Genomic DNA, 22,357 nt, shown 5'->3' on the forward strand with positions numbered 1-22,357 from the left:
CCTCTCTCTCTCTCTCTCTCTCTCTCCTCTCTCTCTCTCTCCTCTGTCTCTCTCTCTCTCTCTCCCTTGCTCTGGGGCCCCCCTGACGTTTTTCGTGGAAGAAAAAAAACAACAACACAAAAACACAACACAAGAAAAAGAACAACAACAGGGAAGTCCTGGTGACTAAATTATTCAGTAGGAGAACTGAAGACCCCCCCACCCCCCCCCCCCCATCCCTGTTTTGCTCTGTCCAATCCTCCGGACCCAAAGCTTTAACTGTATCACGTCTGGGATCTGAATACACAACCATCACCTTTAGACGTCTGGCCTCATCAGACAAGGATCTGTTTGGGCTACGCTGTCTGCAGGCTCAGCGTTCTGCATACTGTATGGAATACTGCAGCGTCCCGCTTCCTTGTTGCATGACCTTACTTTTTAATGCTCATCATTGGATATATGTTATTATTGTGCAATGTGCATAACACTGGTTATCCTTCCTGCACCGACAGCGATATATTGTTTCACCTTCTTGTGACAAATGTACTTATTGTAACTCGCTTTGGATAAAAGCGTCTGCTGAATGCTCTAAATGTAAATGTCAATAGTGCACATTTCCAATAGGCCCTATTCCAACGTTGGAAGCAAAATCCCGCAAATATTCTATATTTTAAAACAACAGAAAAGTTGATGTTGGCTTCATGGACTGTGCTGTAGCACAAACTGAGTTGCATCTCTGTTTTGCCTTTTCATCGTGTTTCATTGTTGAGATTATTTAATGTGTTTCTTCAATAATATGGAAAACTTTTCATAGCCTGTGCGCAAATAGTTTGATTTTTCAACCATTTTTAATTTTTAATTTTAACCTTTACCCTATCTATATAATCCACGATAGGATATAAATCAAACCAATTCATTTAGATGTTCTTCTGGCCAGGGGTCAGTTTGTTTTGCTTCGTTGTCTGGGTCCATTTCACTCTCAGGTTAAAGCCAGGAAATGGGGAGAACCAACCATGGCTTTACTTTGTTTTGAAGCGGGGAGCGGGTGATTTACCCGTCCCTTGGAATCCGGGCGTAATTAAAAGCGAGCAGGGAATTGTCTCGACACAAGCAGCGAACCCCCAGGATTCTCACATCTCCTGTGAGAAAAGAGCGAGACGCAGGGGGAGGTCGGAGGAGAGGGGGCAGCAGGAGAATGGAAAGAACTTGAGTTGAGGAATTTGAATCCTAGTTGGAAGGAGGAGAGAGAGAGGGGGGAAAGAAAAAAGGGGGACGAAGCAAGAAGGAGTATCGAGGGAGTGTGGGGCAAACGGGCAGGGGCTGGACAAGGAACAAGAGACTACAACGGCAGACCGGTTCAAAACTATTCCCATCGGAGCGGAATGTTTTTCTAAACAACTCAACTTTCCTGAAAACTTTAACGCGACTTTACATGAGTTTGTGTCCAGTGTTCTTGGCATTGAGGCGTCTATTTGACATCAGTGCTTTTACATCGCTTCAAGGAGGAAGGTAGGAAAAGTTTGGGTCAGCAAACTTTTTTTTTAATTTGTCCGTCACTTGCTGGAAAGGAGAAGCGAAACGGATCGGAGTTGACCATACCTGCGGATAACCCGTCAACGGTCTCAACATCCTTTGGAGTAGCAGCGAAACTCTTAAGCTCTTCAGACAACTTTTTTGGTCACCGGCGAGATGCTTTGAGTTGATTTTGGTTGCGCTGATACTTAAAACATTAACATGAAGAATCAGTTCATCGGACTGGTCCATAAAAGAGAAGCGAGGATGGGGATCTACCAACCGGTGATGCTTGTGTTGATTTTGTCCGCTTTGAGGACCGTAGGTGCAGTCACCGTGACAGGTAAGTCGCATTGTTTTATCCATGGCTATTAGCTGTAATCAAGTGTTTGTCGACAGAATCACAACGTAATTAGCAATTAGTCGTGTGCACTTTCCGCAGCCATTAAACTGGTTAGCTGTTGGATTGTGAGAGCAGCCTAACCACAGCTGCAGATCTGTTCCACATCTGGCCGCTCTAATTAAATGCACAGGAGGCAAACCGAGTAACAAATTGCATGCAACACCTTCAACAAATGGCGGGGGAGTGTAAATACACACACGATCTCTTGATAGAGCCTTTGTTGTTATTTAAGTTGGAACTGATCTTTCGTGGTCATGGGTAAAAAACGATCTGGGAAAAACAACCAATCTATATTCTTCATCAAACAAAAGTTTGGTGACGCGCCGTTTTTGATTTATTGACGGTGGCTGTTTATCATCAGCTAGTGTGAGGTTTGTTGCCTCACTGGGCGTGGGAAATGAACGCCAACCGCCATCATTTCTAAATCTGGTTTGTTCTTTACCAGCAAGTCTTAGCAGGTATCCACTGCAATCCATACAACTCCACTGCTAAACTGATGTTTTGGCCCCTGTAGTCTGTTATCACAGGGGCCTCCACCTGTCTGTTGCTCTGTTTTGACTATTTACACTTTACTGTGTTATCCAAGAATAAATGAAGAAGTCATACTACTTTGTCCTTACAGCTTATAACCATGACCAAGAAAGGCCAAACATAGTTTTGTCCTGACAGCCCTGTTTGATTTACAGGCTTTTAGCACAGAGTGCTTCGGTGTGGGTGGATGTGTGGGTGGTGGGAGCTACTTTGGGCGTAGGTAGAAGTAGTGTTCGGTGAAGGAATGCAGTAGCATGAGGGAGTCTTGAAAGAAATCAAAACACAACAACGATGAATGGAATGCGTGAGGTTGTGAGTCAGACAGAGTCCCGTCTCTGACTCAGATGAGCTGGGGGTAGGAGCTGGGGGGGGGGGGGGGAATGATGGATGGGCTGTGGAGTACGGGGCCATGGGAGAAGGAGAAGGAGTTGGTAAAAAAAAAAGCGTAGGAGGCGGGGGCGACTAGATGTGAGGGGATGAATACCGAGAATGGCATGAAAAGAACGAAAAAAGTCAAGGGTAAAGGGAGTGAACAGCGGCCTGGTAGGAGTTATGTCCTTTTAAAAGCCGGAGAGATAAAGAGAGGGGGTGAGAGAGTGATAGATGGACGCGGCCTGCATGTGTAGGATGTTTCCCGGTATCTCCACTGCCCTGTTAACGTTCACTATGAGAGGGAGAGACATAAGGGAGAGCGAGACAGAGGTAGTAAACAGTGAAGGAAAGACGGAGAGCGATGAAAGCTTGCGGTTGGACATAGACACAAACACGCACGCACACACCAACACACACACTGTTTGATGTCTGCATATTCCAGCAAACTTAGCATTCTTATAAAAGCTTAACGAGCACATTGTTATTAGACTTCACAGCTGGAGGGAAGCCAAAAAGGGAAGCTCAGCTTGTCTTGTTCCCGGTACACTAGCACAAAATAGAAGGACGGAACAGTTTAGTGAAAGAAGTTGCTCAAGCTGAAAGATGAGTTCTGGAATGACTTTTGAAGGCCAGGGAACACACACACACACACACACACACACACACACACACACACACACACACACACACACACACACACACACACACACACACACACACACACACACACACACACACACCGTGAAGCCAGAAATCAGTGGCCCCTTTCACGCAAGAAAAAGCCTTTTGTCACGCCGGCCGTGCATGTGTGCATTTGCATGCCGTGCACGTGATCTAAAGCCACACACACTCTCGATGCGATGTTTGTTGACATCGACTGTCCAGTGCAACGGGCATGCTGGTGACTCAATGCGTGTCGGTTCTGACCCGCGAGGAAAGTAGCTGAGTTACGGCTGTTTATGTTTGTCTACACAGGAGACACTGAGTCCTCTGCAGTCACAGTGCAGAGTTCAAAGTTCGAAGGTTGCTGGTGAAAACAGACTAGGAAGGCGGGGTGACAAGCTTGAGAAAATCTTTACGGCCATCAATCAGACGAAGGGTTTTCCTTTTCCAGACTCAACCTCATAAAACACTAAACCCTGACCACCTCCACGGCTTAAACACACACATTGTTCCTGCGTCGCCCATCACTGTGTCTTAATTGAGTGGCGTCAAAGGATAAAATTAAGTGGATGGGAGAAATGGTCATTATATTGATGTGCTTTCAGCTTTCCCTTTGCTCTTCAAGGGTTCAAACTATTAAGGTTTACACATTGTTCCTTTTACAAGTCAGAGAATGCTGAGCAACGTTCCAAAAGTGTGGAAGCAATGAACAATTTGTTATTCATAAACCTACAAATTCTTATTTTTCTTCTCCTTCACCCTTAAAACCTGGCATGGGACATATTTGTAGCCGTCCCAGACAAAGCCTGAGTGAGTTACTGCGTTTGTGTTTGGCTCCGTGTGCTCTGGCAAGATCTTACGCTAGTAGTGTGAGTTTCTGCCTCCGAACAAGAAGCCTTTGTCCCAGTATCAGGCTTCAGGTCAGCATATCTCCCAGTCAGGGACACAGAGGACAGATCTGTGGCTTGTGGTTAACCACAGCATGGCCTGCAGGTCTCTGGTTTAAACATGAAATAAATTATACAATTAAGCACCACCGTCAAGTGATGAAATGCATCAAAGTGACAAGCTAATAGCACAAAAGACATGCGATGATGTCCTTGCTATTGTTGCTATTCCATTGATATTCTTATATTTATCTACAAATTTCTCTTGTTTGATTATTTTGCTGCTGTAACACTTGATTTTCCATTCATGGATTCAAAACATGTTATCTTATTGTAAAGGCATTCATTTCGTCCCGGGCCTTAAAGGTGCATACACTTTTGCAGGATCATGGCCACCATGTATGTGTTGGGTATTTATCTCCAAATCAATGCAATCAAATCCCCCCCACTGTGCAGAGCTGGAGTTTGTGCGCAGCCCCACCACGGTGATCTCCTCGCTGAGCAAGCCGGTGAGGATGCAGTGCAGCCTGAAGGGCCGCGGCGGCGACGAGGAGGACCCCCCCGACGTCTGGTGGCTCAGAGACGGCCAGCCGCTGGAGTTCGCCGACACCAACCAGATCCAGGTCCCGCTGGATGCCGACAGCTGGATGGTCATCAGCACGCTGCGGTAGGTCTCCAGTCTCCACTGGGGTCTCCGTCGTAGGATACGGCTTCATGGGGGCTGAACGCCTGACCTCGTCTCTGCCCTAAAGGGTTAAAGAGTGGAAGTCAAAGCACAGGGGCCCAGCGTTGAGCGTAGGCTGATGCTTGATTGGGATTGATAATTTTCTGCTGGATGTGTCTGTCTGCCTCAGGTGCTTGGCCTATCCGCCCTATCTGTAGGTCTCTCTATCAGTCTGTGTCTGTATGTCTGTCTATCGGCCTCCCTTTCTGGGTGTCTGTCTACCTATCTGTCTGCCTGTTTGTATAGTGTCTTCCTATCTCACTGTCTGAATTCTTTGTGTGGAGGTATATCTGCATGGCAGCCTGTCTATCTGCTTGCCTGTCTATCTGTGTGTGTGTGTGTGTGTGTGTGTGTGGTGTGTGTGTGTTAATCATCAGCCTCTTGTTTTGATTGTCTGCTGCCCTTTTCTTATCTCTACTATTCAGTGCATTCAATGAAGGCTAATCCCAAAGAGTTCCTATTATGTGGCTGTGCTGTTGAATAGCAGCACCTGCCCTGAAGACACCTCAGCCGCAGCGCCTGTGATCGTGCCGTGCCCTCAGTTGATGTTTCCATTTCCTGGGTTGAGTTTGTTTCGGTGCTCTAAGGCACTGTTGTCTCATTATTTCTTAAGGCCTGAATTATCTCACGCGAAAGAGGGGGGGAAGAATCGGGACTTCCTGTACACCACAATCTGTTGGAATTTAATCTGATCTGATGGTTTGATGGGATGAACTGGTTCATCCAGAAGTGTGATCATAAACAGCGTAAACAGCACACGTCCTCATTGTCCATGGCGCTGTTGACATATTTTGGGTTCCTCTGTTGTTTGGCTGTAAGTGTGATGATGTGCTTCTGGAACCTCACAGGATTGAGAAGGTCCAGCTTCCAGACATGGGCTCCTACCGCTGTGCAGTACAGTTGGAAGGTCACAACACCATGTCCAAGCCTGGGAACATCCAGCTGGAGGGTGAGTTCAAGTCCAGATACAAAAAAAAAAGTATATATATATATATATACAGGAAACTATCAACGTTAGCCCAAACCCTGCAAGCACTGTGTGATTCCCAGACTTATTAGAGGCAGCTAATACCGGAAATACCTGTCTTCACTGTCTCTACACATTTGACAAATGCCAGGTTCCGGGGAAGAGATAACAGAGTGGTGGGATCATGAGAAGGGGTTGAGACTGAGAAGCCATTGGAGTTGCACTGGTGAATGGATAACTAATTGTCTCTGGTTGTACTGGGGCACAGAACAACATATGGACAATACACTAGTTACATCATGGGCCTCTGTGGAAGCATAAAGGGCTTTGTATATTTTTGCTAAACATTCACTTATTTGCACAAACATTCAGCTATTCACAACATGAACACATCATCAGTGGTGAGTCTGGTGACAGCTATTGGTGGCCAAGATAGCAACCGGTTTCTCGAAAGCAGTTAGGAACGGTTTATCTCGCTCAAGGTCCCGTCCACTTAAGCTGAGAAAAGTGAAGGAATCGCACCAGCAGCCCAGCGGTCATCAGATGTCAAGCTCTGTTGTGGATCTTCACCACTACGTATGTGTGTCAGGTGTCTGACCCTCCTCTCTCCTCCGCAGGTCTGCCTCACTTCTCCGTGGAGCCTCACCATATGTCGGTGGTGGCAAACGTCTCCGTCCGGCTGCAGTGCATAGCTCACGGGCCCCCAGAACCCGTCCGGGTCATCTGGCTCCGGGACGGGGCCCCTATGAACACCCTGAAGGATTCTGTGGCCCTGTCCCCCTCAACACTCAACCTGACAGGTACCAGTACATCACATGGGCTTTACTACCTGACTGGTACCAGGGAGAACACCAGTGATCCAGCCTTACATTAAATAAGCAATAAGTGATATAATATATATAATATAATATATATAAGATACACAAGGATGGCCCACTAAAACAACCCTTACGTCACATGACGTTAATGAAATACCTACGTTTTTACCATACGTTTTATGGCTACTAATAGTTTACCAAAACGGAACATCATGATGATCCTTTGCTAGTCTCCTAGTGTTGCACCCCATCTCAACAAGGGTTTCAAAGCCTCCCTTGATCCCCTCCCTCCCTCCCTCCCTGAAGCTTGGCTCAGTGTTACCAGCCTCCAGCTTGGCACATCAGCAGGAAGTGTGGATTGATGCCAGAGGGGCTATTGAAGATCTGCCCAACGTGGTTCTGTGCTGGTGAATGGCTGTGTGTATGTGGGTGAATGTCAACCACAGCCCCCAGAGAACAGATCCGGTCTGTGATGGGGCCTCCAGTGGCGGGGGGGGGGGGGGGGGGGGCAGAGTCCAGTGGTGCGGGGTGTGTTGGGGGTAAGGGTGACTCAGACTAGGGGGTTGCGGGGGTAAGAGCTTCTGTGGTTGACTCATCAGCATGTGATTGGCCGCCTGGCCACTAGGTCGTGATCCAACGCTAACTGACCACTCAGAGTGCTGGAATGTTCCAGCTGCTTCCAAACACCACAGGAGCCCAACAACCAGGGAGAGAAACAGAGCGACTGCCAACCAGGACTCATCTCAAACCATGGACATGGACTAACAGGACCATCTTAAACCATCTTCCAACCAGGACTCATCTCAAACCATGGACATGGGCCAATAAGAGCATCTAAAACCATCTCCCAACCAATACTTAACTCAGACCATACCCCAAACAAGACTCATCTCACTCAAACCATGGGCATGGACTACCCAGACCATTTCAAATCATCTTCCAACCAGGACCATCAAAACCATCTCCAAACCAAGACTTGGCTCAGACCATCTCCAAAACAAGACCCATCTCAAACCATGGACACAGACTACCCAGACCATCTAAAACCGTCTCCCAAACAGGACCCAAATTAGACTCATCTCAAACTATCTTGGGACTAGAATATTCCCTCTGCTACCCTCTGGCCAGCAAACTAAAGCAAAGCTCTGAGAACCAGAGCAGAGTGACAGCGTTTCCCTGGAAGACCGAGAGAGACGTAAACATTGCATTCAGCGCTTTGGAGACTATGTTTGCTGGCTGTTTGTTGGTGTTTTGGGGAAGGAAGGAACAAAGTAACAATCACACGGTGGCTTGAGTCAGCTCATTCACCCCCTCAGTCAGCTGTAAGCCCTTTTCTTTATCTATCACTCTCTCTTTCTCTCTGTGTCTTCTGAATCTGATTGATATCTCCCTCTTACTTCCTCTTTCTCTTGTTTTCTCAACCATTTGTCTCCTACCCTCTCTCTCTTGTTCTGTCACTCTTTCTAACTACCTCTCTATTACTCCTCATTTACAAGCCCCCCTCTCTGTAACTCTTTTTACCGTTCTCCCAATCTCCCTATTGCTCTCGTGCACAAGCCCTCTCTCTATCTCTCTCTTTCATCCACAAGCTTTTCTTTCTCTTACTTCTCTCCCTCTCTCTCCCTCTCTGTCACCAGCTCCCTCTCTCACCCTCTCCCTCTCTCAGTCACCAGCTCCCTCTCCCTCTCTTGCCCTCTCGGGCCCAGGGTTCGTTCCCCTCTGTGGCCCAGGGATCGTACCCTCTGTTCCCTCTCCGTCGGGAACACAATGGTGGCATGGAGCTGGAAGCACAGAGGGCCCCGCTGGTGGCCGCACTGGGGGCCTCCCGCCCGCCGGAAGAGAGCCATGATCACAATGCTATCTGAGGGCCCCAAAGAGGGAACTTAAGGAACCTTCAGCTTTCTATAATGTCACTCCGTGTGGGTCTGTGTGTGCGTCTGTGTGTGTGTGTGTGTGTGGCTGCATGACTTTTAGTGCCTGCGTGCACATCATTCTTTTTCAATGTGTGTCCATAAGGTGATTAATAGAGAGAGGCTGTGTGTGTGTGTGTGTGTGTGTGTGTGTGTGTGTGTGTGTGTGTGTGTGTGTGTGTGTGTGTGTGTGTGTGTGTGTGTGTGTGTGTGTGTGTGTGTGTGTGTGTGTGTGTGAACCCCTGGTGAGTCACTATGTGACTGTACTCTGTGTGTACTCATGCTGTCCTAGTGGCAGCAGCTGTCAGAGTGGTTTGGCAGCAGTGCAGGAACTGAAACCCGCCTTTATAATATATCTTCTATTTGAGGTTATTGTTCATTTTTAAAATCTTTTTCCCCCTCTGTAACAGAGCCTCCCAGCAAAAGAATGTCACTGGTGGGCTTGTAAAACCGGAGTGACGATTAACGTCTTGAACCTTGAAAACGACAATGTTTCATTGACTACTGATAGAACATTATATATTATCAGCTAACGTGGATTTTCATATTGCAAAAGACTGAAATTGAATTGAATTGAATTGAATCAGGATTCCTAGAAATGCCTTCTAGGACTCCTGATGTTCATGGTTATTGCCATTGTGTACCCCTCACCCCTAATACCAATAATTAGGTAAAGAAGCTTATCGCCCTCACGGCACTGCTATCTGGATCAGAGTAAATGTTTAAGCTGTGCTTTGTGACCTGGGGGGTGTTCAGACGGTGCCCCGTGTGAGGCATGGGCAGGCCAGTCTGATCGCTGCAGCAAAGCCTTGCTAATCGTAATGCTACGCTTAGTAATAATGTTGCATTGTGAAACTGCAGTAAACCGCCTTGCCTTTTGACGGATTGATGTTCTTGACACCGGTTTTAACCTTTGGTGATAAGTTAGCGGCACACATTTGTATTTAGAAATAATGGATACATTTTGTTGTTTTACATTGGTGGTAAAAAATGTTTTAGATCTCTTGTTCAAGAATGAATGTCATATATATCAAGTACATTCTTTCGCAGTGAATGTGCCAGGCGCACATCGATACTAATTGTGCTTCTTCCTCACGGTGCGCAGTGAGAACTTACATGACCCTATGGAATTTAAAACCCCTCAGTCTCAGCTCCAGTTCAGACTTGTTTGCAATGGTATATTTTTCTCACCCTTTTTCTCATGTCAGTGTGTTGCTGACCTCAGGGCTTCTGGGTAATGGAGTTGTTGGGGCTTCCTGTTTAACACATATGTGTGGTTCTTCTTCAGGTCTAAACCGAACCAGCACCTTCTCCTGCGAGGCCCACAATGACAAGGGCGTGGCCACGTCCGGTTCCGGTACCATCACGGGTAGGTGTCATATATGCTCCACTCAAACTGCACACTATGTCTAAAAAGCCTTACATTCAAACTTAAATCAAATAAATCAATACATTGAACCTATTTAATTCTCTCTGTCTCTTTCTGTCTCTCTCTGGTCTCCCTGTGTCTCTGTGTTTCTCCCTGTAGTACTACCCTCTATGCCCAAGAGACTGAGTGTGGCGGAGAGCACCCAGTCCACCCTACGGGTGTCATGGCTTCCGGGCTTTGGTGGCGACTACCCCATCATCCGCTGTTCAGTTCAGGTAAACACTCTTCAGTCAAGCTGTGTGTGTGTGTGTGTGTGTGTGTGTGTGTGTGTGTGTGTGTGTGTGTGTGTGTGTGTGTGTGTGTGTGTGTGTGTGTGTGTGTGTGTGTGTGTGTGTGTGTGTGTGTGTGTGTGTGTGTGTGTGTAAGGGGTGGTGGTGGTAGGAGAAAGTGGGGTTTCCAAACAATTGTGGACTTTCTCCTGGAGGGTGAAACAAACAGCAGTTCCAACTATGATTAGAGGCGTCTGTGTCTGCGTCTGCGTCTCGCCCTCGATTTGCTCGACTTCACACTTGGCTGACTTATTGCTGACGACCCAGGGGAAGCGCGGTGTGGAGTGTGTGTTTGGATGAGCGGTTCTCGATAAACCTGCAAGAAGCACCACCGAGCAGTCGGCCACGCTCCAAACCGCCACCTTTTGACCAGGCACTGCACTACTAGTGTTTCAAAAGAATGCAACCAAGGCTGATTTCTGAGTTTGCGAGTCAGGTTTGTTTTAGGCGAGGCTGATTATTTCCAGTGTAAAGAGGATAAAGGGGAGCTTTGGGTTTTGTGTTCTTTGGTTCTATCTCGTCCGCCGCTCCTCCCTCCCTTGTTACTGTCGCTGGGGATCAGGTTTCACTCTGGGAAAGTGGCCTCCTGGACCAACCTAATGAAACACACTCTCTCTCTCTTTCTCTCATTCTCTCATTCTCCCTCTCTCTGCTCCTCTCTCTCTGCTCCTCTCTCTCTCTCTCTCTCTCTCTCTCTCTCTCTCTCTCTCTCTCTCTCTCTGTTCCTTCTTTGTCTCCGTTTACTCACTCTCCGTTTATTCCTATTTTCTTTATTGCTCATTTTTCCCTCCTTCTCTTTGTTTTTCTACCTTTGTCGCTCATATTTCAGTGTTTCTCCCCCCCTCCCCCTCTCTCTATATTTCCCATTCCCCCCCCCCCCCCCTTCCCTCTGGGTGCTCTAGTTAGGGTGGGTCGGGGGGGGGGGGAGCTGCACCACCCCTAAACGTCTGGTTCTAATAAAGCTCACACACACACACACACACACACACACACACACACACACACACACACACACACACACACACACACACACACAACGTGCACACACACACACACACACAAAGTCAAGAGGCCAGCTATGTAAAATGGGGGTACATTTTCTGAAAGTCAAACTTCTCTCTCTGCCACACAGAGTGGAAGTGGAAGAATCAAAGATATTATTGTTCCGTTAACAGACGAGTGGAAAGAGAGAGAGAGAGAGAGAGAAATAAAAGAGAAATTGAAAAGAAAGAAAAGGGGAAAGAAAGAAAGGGGAAAAAAAACTAAGAGAATGAAAGAGAACAATTAAACTAAAGACAAAGGAAGGAGGGAACCATAGAACGAAAGAGAAAGATAGAGAGAAAGAGGAAGGAAGTGAGCAGGATCCTGACGAAGACCTTGGACCAAGAGGGTCTTAATGCTGACAGCAGGTACTGTGGCCTTGAGTCGGCCCGGAGGAATGCACCATTAGTGACTCATGGCTGAGCTGTTAAATTAGATTAAAGCGCTTGTTTACGGCCTGGACGGCCTCACACTGACTCACACTTGACTCCGCACAGTCGCTGACACACACACACACGCGCACATTCCTTCACAAGCTACTCATTCATACACACAATCGGCAGAACATTCATCTGTCATGCAGATTAATTCGGGGGTTTCGCCACAAACTGACCCGCTACCGACCGTAAAGTCCCGACCGATGTTTTAACGTTCCCAGAAGACTCCTCGTCAAACGCGAGTTTTACACCTGCACCTGTTCAGCCTACAAACGCAGAAATGCATCACCCCCTCCTCCAACACCACCATCAGATCAGCCTTCGGGTTCTGTTGAACCTGTGTTTCAGCCCGCTTCCTTCATGGGTCCAGAAATGCATCAAAAAAATGTAATGGCCCTTGTTAGAAATATTAGACGTTTCTTTCGCCATCATATCCCCAACGTTGGTATATTTATTTACACAAACATCAATGTGGATGTGTATTGGTCACAAGGTAAGGTAAGGGCCAAGATTAGGAGCAGTAAGATTTCTTTGCTGCCTCGTCGGTACTTTGGCATTTCTTAATGATGATTCCCCTCAGCTGCACCCCTGCCCTTTATTCTGACCATTACCGCTCTCTGCAGGAGCTAGCTTAAATCCCCTTCAGTAGCACAGACTTCATAATGAGCAACTTCGGAGCATAACAAGCAGCGGTGGGGAACAATAGCCTGGAGAGGAGGCTGTTTTTGTCTAATGTGGTTCGGGTTAGCTGTGACCAAGATCTATCTTTCCCCCCGTGTTCCTCTTTAAAAGCGTTCCCTGCACAGCGTTGTGCCGAGACAGCAGGTTTTTTACTCTCACCCCCCCCCCTCGACACCTCATTGAGCCTGGCTCACATCTCGCACGCTAGCGGAGAATTAGCGAACACGGCAGTTAACGCAGAGTGTAAAAAATACACTTCTGAGGGGCAGCCGTATTCTTGGTCTTTATTGTTCTACTAAATACCTGTGTGTGTGCGCGTGCGTGCGCGCGTGCGTGCGTGCGCGCGTGCGTGCGTACTGTTTGTTTTGCCAACATGATATTGTTGTTACTGGGGGATGCGGGACTCAGAAGTTCCGAACATTTAATAGAATACTGATTACTTTTTCATTTGTAGTTGGTCGAAGCAATCACTGCAATGAGATAATATTTGTATTTTAAGCAAGGCAAGGCAACTTTATTTATACAGCACTTTTCACACACGAGGCAGAGTTGTATTCTATAGTTTCCTTACTTGATGAGAGCAGCACCTTATTTCCCATTTACGATCAATAAAGTATGATCTTATCTCATAAGGTCATTTGTTAATGAATGTATACGTGATGTTCTTATCTACCTGTGATACGGGGGTGAAAGGGGTGAAATCCCTTCAGACAAATTTTACAAATGTTTGTTTGTTGTTTGTTTGTTTTCGTCCTGTACCGGTAACACGCATAATCGATTATGACAATATCATGTAAACAAGGGATCCACCATCCATATCATTATTATTATTATCATGTTTTTTTAAAAACATCTGTTTTTTCAATGTTTCCAGGCCAAGCGCTCAGGAGAACTGGACTCAGACAGCCCCGGGGACCTGGTCCACAACCAAAACGTCAACATCCCCCCCTCCAGCCATCTGATCGAGGGCCTGGAGCCCCACAGCCTCTACTCCGTCAGGGTGGCCTGTCACAGCAGCCAGGGCCCCTCCGAGTGGGGCCCCTGGCTGGACATGCAGACCAAAGAAGGAGGTGAGCGAAGACATGCTTGTTTTACCCAAAGGTGTCATGTGCCCGTCTGTGTGGGTTTATGAGTGCCCGTTTGCGGGAGATATCTCAAGTGGGTGTAGGCTGGTTACATGGCCGGTTATATGGCCTCTTACCCGGGTCCAAGTCCAGCCTCCTTGGGCTGGTCTGTATATTATACTGTATACTGGACTGTATATTTGACTTCATGTTATGGATTGCTTAAGAGCTGCAAGAATAACACCCTACGGTTGATCTGATCCAGACCGGAGGCTGGTATCACTGCCATGTGGTTGAGAGAGCAAGAGAGAGAGAGAGCAAGAGAGAGAGAGAGCGAGAGAGAGAGAGAGAGAGAGAGGTTTAAATATGGAAAGGGTGAGACAAAGGGAATAAGAGAAAGAGAGAGAGAGAGAATCAGAGAGTGAGAGAAAGCGATATGGAAAGAATGAGACATAGGGATTGAGAGACGGGGACAGACCCGGGGTCAGGAGGACAGAGGGTGAGTCAGAGAGACGGGGGACCAAGTGAGGAGGACTCATCTTTCCGCCTGCTTCAAATAATAACGGTGATTCCTGGGCGTCCTCAACTTCAGCTCTGTGTTTACGATTTGGGAGCCATGTGTCACCACCCTGCCCCATGAGCCACAGCACAGCTTCAAGTGTAAACTGTTGCGATAGGCAGAGACATTGGCATGGATTTTTGTGTGTCTGTGTTGTGTGTGTGTGTGTGTGTGTGTGTGGGGGGGGGGGGGGGGGGGAGTGCATGTGTCTGTGTGTGTGTGTCTGTGGGAGTGCGCGTGTGTGTGTGTGTGTGTGTGTGTGTGTGTGTGTGTGTGTGTGTGTGTGTGTGTGTGTGTGTGTGTGTGTGTGTGTGTGTGTGTGTGTGTGTGTGTGTGTGTGTGTGTACGAGAAAGTGGCTGTTGCGCTAGGCTCCAGTATGTTTGTATTTATACTGACTGGCCAGGTTTTTTTCCATGCCAGCTCATGCTGCCTGGAAGTCCGGGCAGAGTTTGCCAGAAACCCAGCTGACCACACAGTAGTGAGAAATATACATCTCAACACAATGTTTCTCTTGTGGACGACAACACTGCGATAGAGATGGGAGAGCGGAGCTTCATGGCTACACTCTTCCTGCTCAGGCACTGTTTCTGTTCTTCATTCTGCAAAATAACCACTCACTCCTTGTTTCATTTCTGAGGAATGTGTATTATGCTTTGTTTATGTACATTTTGTCTCTTTGGTGAGAGGGGGGGTTGATAGAGAGAAAGTGGGAACTAGGAGAGACAGACATTGTAGGAGGGATATATTGTGGAAAAGGGAACTAAGCGTGTGTGTGTGTGTGTGCACGCATGTGGAACTTGGGGAGAGAGAGAGAGAGAGAGAGAGAGAGAGAGAGAGAGAGAGAGAGAGAGAGAGAGAGAGAGAGAGAGAGAGAGAGAGAGAGAGAGAGAGAGAGAGAGAGAGAGAGAGAGAGAGAGAGAGAGAGAGAGAGAGAGAGAGAGAGAGAGAGAGAGAGAGAGAGAACAAGACAGAGTGAGTAAGTAAGCTAGAGAGACAGATTGAGTACGGGAGGCTCAATTGTTCCTATTTTCCTCCTCTCTCCGCTCTGTGTGGAGAGAATCTTCCAGAGGGATTCATAGACATTCATCAATCCTCTCTTTCGGTCTCCTCAGTAGCGCTCGTTCACCCGAGGACCTCGTGAATCACAGTTCTTCATATACACTACGACTTCTTACAGAGAGCAGGACATGTGTATTTCACATCAGTTCCCATCGAAACAAGTGTGAGCCCTTGTCAAGATCAATTTTACTTCTCCTCTCACTCTTTCTTTGCCCTAATTGTTTGTGCCCACCCATTTCCTTGTCTCTCGTCTCTACCCATTCCCTCTCTGCACCAAGGCTGTTAACATTTTCCCAAATCCTCCTGTCTTCCCCTGAGGAATGTATTTCCTGCATCTCCTCTCTCTGTCTGTCTGTCTGTCTGTCTGTCTCTCTCTCTCTTTCTGTGTCTGTCTCTCTCTCTCTCTCTGTCTGTCTGTCTGTCTGTCTGTATCTCTTGCTCTCTTTCTCTTTCTCTCTGATCTCTCTCTCTCTGTACGTGTCTTCGAGGGCCTGCTGTCAGATCCATTTTTAACCTCTGTGACCCTGCGTGACCTCTGCTTCCATGTTCCATCGTACTGAACCCGGGGGGGTTCAGTGCCTCACAGCGAGGCACTGGGGGAGAGGGGGGAGAAAATACAATTTCTGCTGTTTTCCCAAAGCCTGCACCCTCCCTCTCTCCCCCCTTTGGTGGGACCCTCAGATATCAGTACCAAGACTGTGTGTGTGTGTGTCTGTGTGTGTGTGTGTGTGTGTGTGTGTGTGCTAGACCAAACTAACTTATTACCTAAATATATCTAAAACTATATATTAATTATGCGGTGTCACTAAAGCGACCATTCAGTCTCAACAGGGTTTAGAACGGTGGAAGTGAGTCACAGCAGGGCGGCTTCACACACACACATACACATACACATACACACACACACACACATACACACACATACACATACACATACACATACACACACACACACACACAGATAAAAGCCCCATTGTATAAACAAAACAGTTTCTCACAGAATGCTCTTTATTAATAGAAGTTATGGTTATGTAAACATTGCATACGTTCAAATATGAAGTTGTTTTGCTCCTCCGGGGATAAGGACATTAATGTTCTGGGAAGCAGATATCTGACCTGGGAAAACCCCGGGTCGTCTTTGTTGTGTTTGCATTGTTGCATTTATTTATGAAAACCCGAGTAGATCTAGAGAGATGAGTCATCTTCTGGATCCATCATGAAACCTTTCCTTCTCTGTGCTCAACTTGTCCTCACAGACACACCGGGGAAGATGTATTAGTCGCTGGGAGAGCGACTGCCGACTGTATCATTTCCACATGACAAGCAGGGTTTTTATAGATATGTATTTATGGGTTTAGTGGATAGGACAGTGAAAGGAGGCGGGATAGTGCATTGAAGAAAATTGTGAATAACATGTAGCATATACAGTATATCAGCGTCGAACTGCTGAACTTTTGTTTTTGAGAATTGCCAGACCCCTCTCTTGTACAACTGTGTGTACAACTTTCCTTGTAATAGTTGAGTAGCCGTTTGAGGCTTCCTTTGTTTGTCAGGTGAGAACCAATTTGAACTCAACTTCAACCTTTTTAAATCCCAGAAGAACAAATGCAGTTGTCCAGTAGTAGAAAATGGTGAACTAAAAACGAAGCCAAAGATATACAGGTCATATCTATATACATGTTAAAGTGTAGTAGCAATGTAAAAAAAAAAAAAGAATATACGTAACAAAAAAAAGAAGTTTAAGTTCAGCTGTGAAATAAGAAGCGTCTATAATCATTAATCGATAATATAGAAGCAGTAGTCTCCATCCCCTGTTGCAGTCAGCGTCTCCTTCTGAAGACAAACTGGGTCTGAAGGCGGTTGGTTTGGAGCCCGGTTGTGATGAACCAGCAGGAAGCATGTGTTGGTGTTTTTCTTTTGTTTTTGGTTCAGAACAAAGAAACGGCCAAGAAAACATTCAGAGCCTTTTAACAACACAGAGTCTCAAGATGTGGAGTAAAAGGGAAGAAGGGAGGGGAACTACGCTGAAGTCAGAACACTCTTTCCTTTTTTTTATGTTCAAATTTTTTACATCATATGTAAACAAATCTCTCTTTTGAATTCAGTGCTCCGTTTGGGGGGTTTCTTGGGAGAAAGGAGAGCAACGTTACCACAGAGGACAAGAGAGCGAGCGAAGCCAACAAGAAAAACTGGAGACGAACGAGGGATGAAATCATGCTGGAATGAAAAACAGAACAGGAGAAATGAACAGAATAAGAAGAGAGATAGGGGGGAAAGAGAGAGAGAGAGGGGGGGGGAAAGAGAGAGGGGGGAAAGAGAGAGTGGGGGGAAAGAGAGAGAGAGGGGGAAAGAGAGAGAGGGGGGAAAGAGGGAGATAGGGGAGGGGGGGAAAGAGAAAGAGGGGGGAAAGAGAGAGAGAGAGGGGAGAGAGAGAAAGAGGATGACAGGTAGTAAACGAGGAATGAATAGAGGGACTTAGAGGGAGGTGTGTGTGTGTGTGTGTGTGTGTGTGTGTGAATGTGTTTGCCTGCCGCTGCGTTGGATTTAAATCTCACTCCCCTTATACCGTTGGGCGGAGGGAGTGGGTCCAGGGGTTGGTTGGTTGCCGCTGGCGATGGGAACAGCCTCCACATGTGGAAGTACTCAAGCCCCAATTCTGCTCATGATAGCATCATCCATAAGACCATTCTCCACCAAACCCACTGTGTGTGTGTGTGTGTGTGTGTGTGTGTGTGTGTGTCTAGTAACTCTAGTGTTTTGTAATTTGATTTTTTTTTTGAGCTGAGGGGGAGGGCAGAGACCAGAAAGAGAGAGAGAGGGAGAGATAGAGAGAGAGAGATTGTTGCAGCTTTAGATTTGCAACAATTATGTCTTTAGAATATCTTTACACATACACACACACACACACACAGCTGTACACAAACACACACACACACACACACAGCAGTACATACACACACGCACGCACACACACACACACACACACACATAAAGAAACCACAAACATACACACACTTCAATACACTCACATACATCAATACATACAGATAAGCACTTTGGCAAAATCACAGACATACACAAACACAAAGACACAGACACACATGATGCATAAACACCAACATAAACACACACACACACACACACATTCCTGAATCTATTTGTAGTGTATAATTTGGCGGCTTTTTGTCTCTCCACTGGACTTTTCTGCTGCCAGCAGACTTTCTATCACTCTAGTTCAAAGGGTGAGAAAGTCAAGGGAGAGAAAGAAAGAGCAGGAGGGACAGAGAATAAAGGAACAAAAGAAAGAAAAGGGGATAAAGAAACTAAGACAGTAAGTGATAGAGAATAAAAGAAAACAGAAAGAAATAAGTAAATAATAAGGAATGACCCATAAGAAAGAAAGGAAAGTAAGTAACAAAGAAAACAGGGGACAGAATAAAGGACAACTGACCGGGCGCACAGGAAGCAAGGAAGTCAGGAAGACAATGAATGCTGGACAGACAAAACTAAAGAAAGAGGCGCAATGCAAGACACAAATACAATAAGTGACATAATAAGGCGACCTAAAGAAAGCGTGAGAGAAGGACAAGACAGGCTACCCATCCCTCCGCCGTGTCTCCTTCGCCTCAAGGGAGAGGCTGGCCGGACTCCTATGTAGTCCAGGCTGGGCTAGGTTCCTCGGCCTCTGGTCTGGCCTGAAGATGCTCACATTCTCCACATTCTCCCACATCCGGGCTCCTCCAGCTGCTGGAGACATCCACGCCCTGGAGGCCACGAGCCTGTCAAAACAACACCCGCCCCGGCTTACCCTCACCCTAGTGGGCCCCAGGCCCTATAGCCCCCACGGCCCCTCAAGACAGTACCCCTCCTCCCCCATGGTTGTACTCCATCATGTCTGTCCATCCCTCACCCTAACCCCTACGCCTTGAAGTATTAATAATAGAAGATTTATTTTTAGTTTCTTAAAGTCCTTTTGGTCGCTGCTCCACTTGTGATCGTATGCTCTGATTGTTCTCAGCCCCGCTTGTAAATCGCTTAGCATAAAAGCGTCTGCAAAACGGCTCAACGCAAATGCGCTGTTATTACTTTGACATGCTCGCAGGTCAGCAGGATAGTGTGCTGTGGTGGACAGGGTGTTTGACTACCATCTGAAAGTTACAGGGTGTGTCCCCCATTTCCCAGCAGCTCCACCTGTAGGCATTCTTGAGATGCCTCGTCCACTATCTGCTCCTTAATGACCTGTCTTGGAGTTCTCTGAACTTTTCCTTGGATAAAAGCATCTGGCATGGTCAACAGTAGTATTTTTAACATGTGTTTTGCATGCAAACTGAGGTCTAATGTAATGCAATGCATGTAAGTGTTTTGTTTCCCTCTCTCGGTCCATTGCCAGATATTGCTCCTGTCCTCAATCCATGCTAACATGTCCGTCGTGTTTCCCTCTCTGTGTGCAGTGCCAGACAGTGCACCCGTTAACGTCAGTGTGGCGCTGAACGGCACAGAGGTTCTCGTCCAATGGGATGAGCCCATTGGAAAACTGAATGGAGATCTGCAGGGATACATGGTGGAGTACAGCACACCGAATATGGAGCAGGTGAGACGCACGCACGCACGCACGCACGCACGCACGCACGCACGCACGCACACACACACACACACACACACACACACACACACACACACACACACACACACACACACACACACACACACACACAGTTGAAATTGAAAAACCAATCAAGGATTTGCATTCTTTCTATTCACACTTTTGGTTCAACTCTTTTGGTAATTAAAATGTTGCCAATATTGATTGTGTTCTTCAATTAGTGTCAGGCTCCCTGCCTTATTCAGTGTTAATCATCTCCTGCTCTTTTGACCACAGGCTGTTGTGGACACGGGATTGGACGCAGAGCTGTCACTCAACCTGTCCAAGCCCCTATCCAACGTGACCTTCCGTGTGTGTGCCTACACAGGGGCGGGTCAGGGGCCGTGGACCCCCGTAAGCACTCTGACCCTGGTGACCTCCGGTGAGACACTCCCTATATTCCTGAATATTCCCAAAGAAAAACGGCCCACAAGGCCGTGGTTCGTAATTACCTCTATTGTATTGGGGGGGAAAGTACAATGCTCTATCACGCATCATCAGAAAACAACATTTTTTAGCCAGCATTCCTCTGGAATAAGTTAATCTTAGATTCTGCGTCACCAAGCAAAGACAGTTGGCCATAATAATCTAAACCGCTTCTGCTATATAGCATTTTGAGGTCTATCCTCTGCATCGGAATGGCTATGGCTGTGGTTGAAGCGAAAATAACCGTATAATAACCTTATTTCCGTTCAAAATCAAAGGGAAAATATTGACACAAGCTCTGGTTTTTCTTCCCTGGCAGAAATGGAGGAGCAGCGATCCCGAGGTGAGTAACGACGATGGTTCTGTGTTCCCACAATCAGCCACAAACACTGCACCACTTTGCTGAAACAATACGGCAGTAAACGTTTATGTAGCTTGGTCAAATGTGAACAGTGTGCAACAAAAAGCGATTAAACAAACGTGGGAATATATTAAAAATATATTAAACCTAATCTTTAAGGAAGCGCAAGGTAGAAAATACAGTTCAAGGGATTTGTTTAAGTTCTATACTAAAAAGCATTTAAATGAACTCCTTCACAATAAAAGCGGGACTTTTGGGGATTTGAGTGGGGTGGCTCGATGGCAGCAATGATGACCTCATACGACTCTCTGAGGTTCATAGTCTGTCTTCAGCACAACATGGACTGTGAAAGCCCCCAAAAACAGGAAGGAAGAAGGAAAAAGAAGAAGACTAGGACCACAGAATGTGAAATAGTGTCTGTGTGTGTGTGTGTGCGTGTGTGTGTGTGCGTGTGTGTGTGTGAGTGAATGGGGGAGACGCGTCATAAATATTTACAGCTTGCGACATCCTCGCAAAGCGAGGATGTCGTTTGTTCTGTTTGTTTAGTCTAATGGAGCCAGGCAGACGATTCAAACGCCGGCCAAGAACACAAAGACAGCGAAAAGAGAAAGGAAAGAAAGGGAGGCAGAGATGAAGGAGAGAGGGGGAGGATAGATAGATGGATGGATGCAGATTTCAGGATCCACACACTGCAGTAAACACTAAACCACACCGCCATTCCTATGTCCTGACCATCAGAACTGGAACCAGCTCAATTCTCTTTCATCCACTTGGTTCCGCGAGGAGGAGATTGTTTCATTATAGACGGTCGTCAAAGCTTAACACTCAACCTTAAGTCAGCCTTCTAGTGATAAGGCTGTATGCTGGTTTAAATCTAAACTCAATTAGGAAGAATTATATGTAAATACGGGAAGTCAATGTCCAAAACCACTGTTCCCATATTCCATGTTTACACTGTTTCATTTCCTGTTAGTTATGCTTATACATTTCAGTGAAAGGAGAAGTTCCCCCAATTCAGCTTTCCCAGTTATACAGTTATACAGTCAAGTATATTGAATATATATCAACTATATTCAATTAGCAGAGGTCAATGTTGACTCAATGAGGATGATTCAAAATAATTAACTGATTGGTTAACTATTTGACTGACCGACCATCTCTCTCTCTCCGTCTCTGTCTCTCTCTACATCACTCTACCTCAGGCCTGTCCTCACCGCCGGCCTTTTCCTGGCACTGGTGGTACGTCGTCATGGCGATTGCCGGCGCGGTGGCCATGGCGGTGCTCATGGCTGTCTACGTGGCCAAGCTGCGTCGCAAGGAGACACGCTTCGGGTGAGCCCAGATCCACCGCTACACTGCCAGAGTCAGGAGTGGGACGGCAGGAAAATGTGACTCCACATGTGACTCAACCCAACCCTGACTTGGACATGGACTTACTGCCTCTTGGCCCAGTTGGCCCAGTGTTGGAGTCGGCTCCGGGTGCATTCTGGGGAATTAGGGGTGTTGTAGTGTAGCGGACACATGTGCTTCACCTCAGCGATGTCGATGGCTGGTGTTGCATGGCTGGTGTTGAATCAGCCATGCTTTCAGCTGCGCTTACCATCTCAAGAAGTTCTGAACTT

General features: G+C 46.8%; 1 protein-coding gene across 1 annotated transcript in view; it reads left to right on the plus strand.

The window, feature by feature from the left end:
- The first annotated feature begins 1,100 nt into the window (after window positions 1-1,100).
- Window positions 1,101-22,357, plus strand: part of axl (AXL receptor tyrosine kinase) — a 31,166-nt gene continuing 9,909 nt past the window's right edge. The window contains exons 1-11 of the mRNA XM_084467485.1: window positions 1,101-1,834; window positions 4,804-5,014; window positions 5,920-6,020; window positions 6,656-6,838; window positions 10,055-10,135; window positions 10,295-10,410; window positions 13,498-13,693; window positions 19,758-19,897; window positions 20,186-20,330; window positions 20,694-20,717; window positions 21,938-22,067. Of these exons, the coding sequence (XP_084323611.1) occupies window positions 1,714-1,834; window positions 4,804-5,014; window positions 5,920-6,020; window positions 6,656-6,838; window positions 10,055-10,135; window positions 10,295-10,410; window positions 13,498-13,693; window positions 19,758-19,897; window positions 20,186-20,330; window positions 20,694-20,717; window positions 21,938-22,067 (1,448 nt within the window). The 5' untranslated portion in view covers window positions 1,101-1,713. The remainder of the gene's footprint in view (window positions 1,835-4,803; window positions 5,015-5,919; window positions 6,021-6,655; window positions 6,839-10,054; window positions 10,136-10,294; window positions 10,411-13,497; window positions 13,694-19,757; window positions 19,898-20,185; window positions 20,331-20,693; window positions 20,718-21,937; window positions 22,068-22,357) is intronic.

Source organism: Micromesistius poutassou, assembly GCF_964030765.1.
Source record: "Micromesistius poutassou genome assembly, chromosome: 4".
Classification (NCBI taxonomy): domain Eukaryota; kingdom Metazoa; phylum Chordata; class Actinopteri; order Gadiformes; family Gadidae; genus Micromesistius; species Micromesistius poutassou.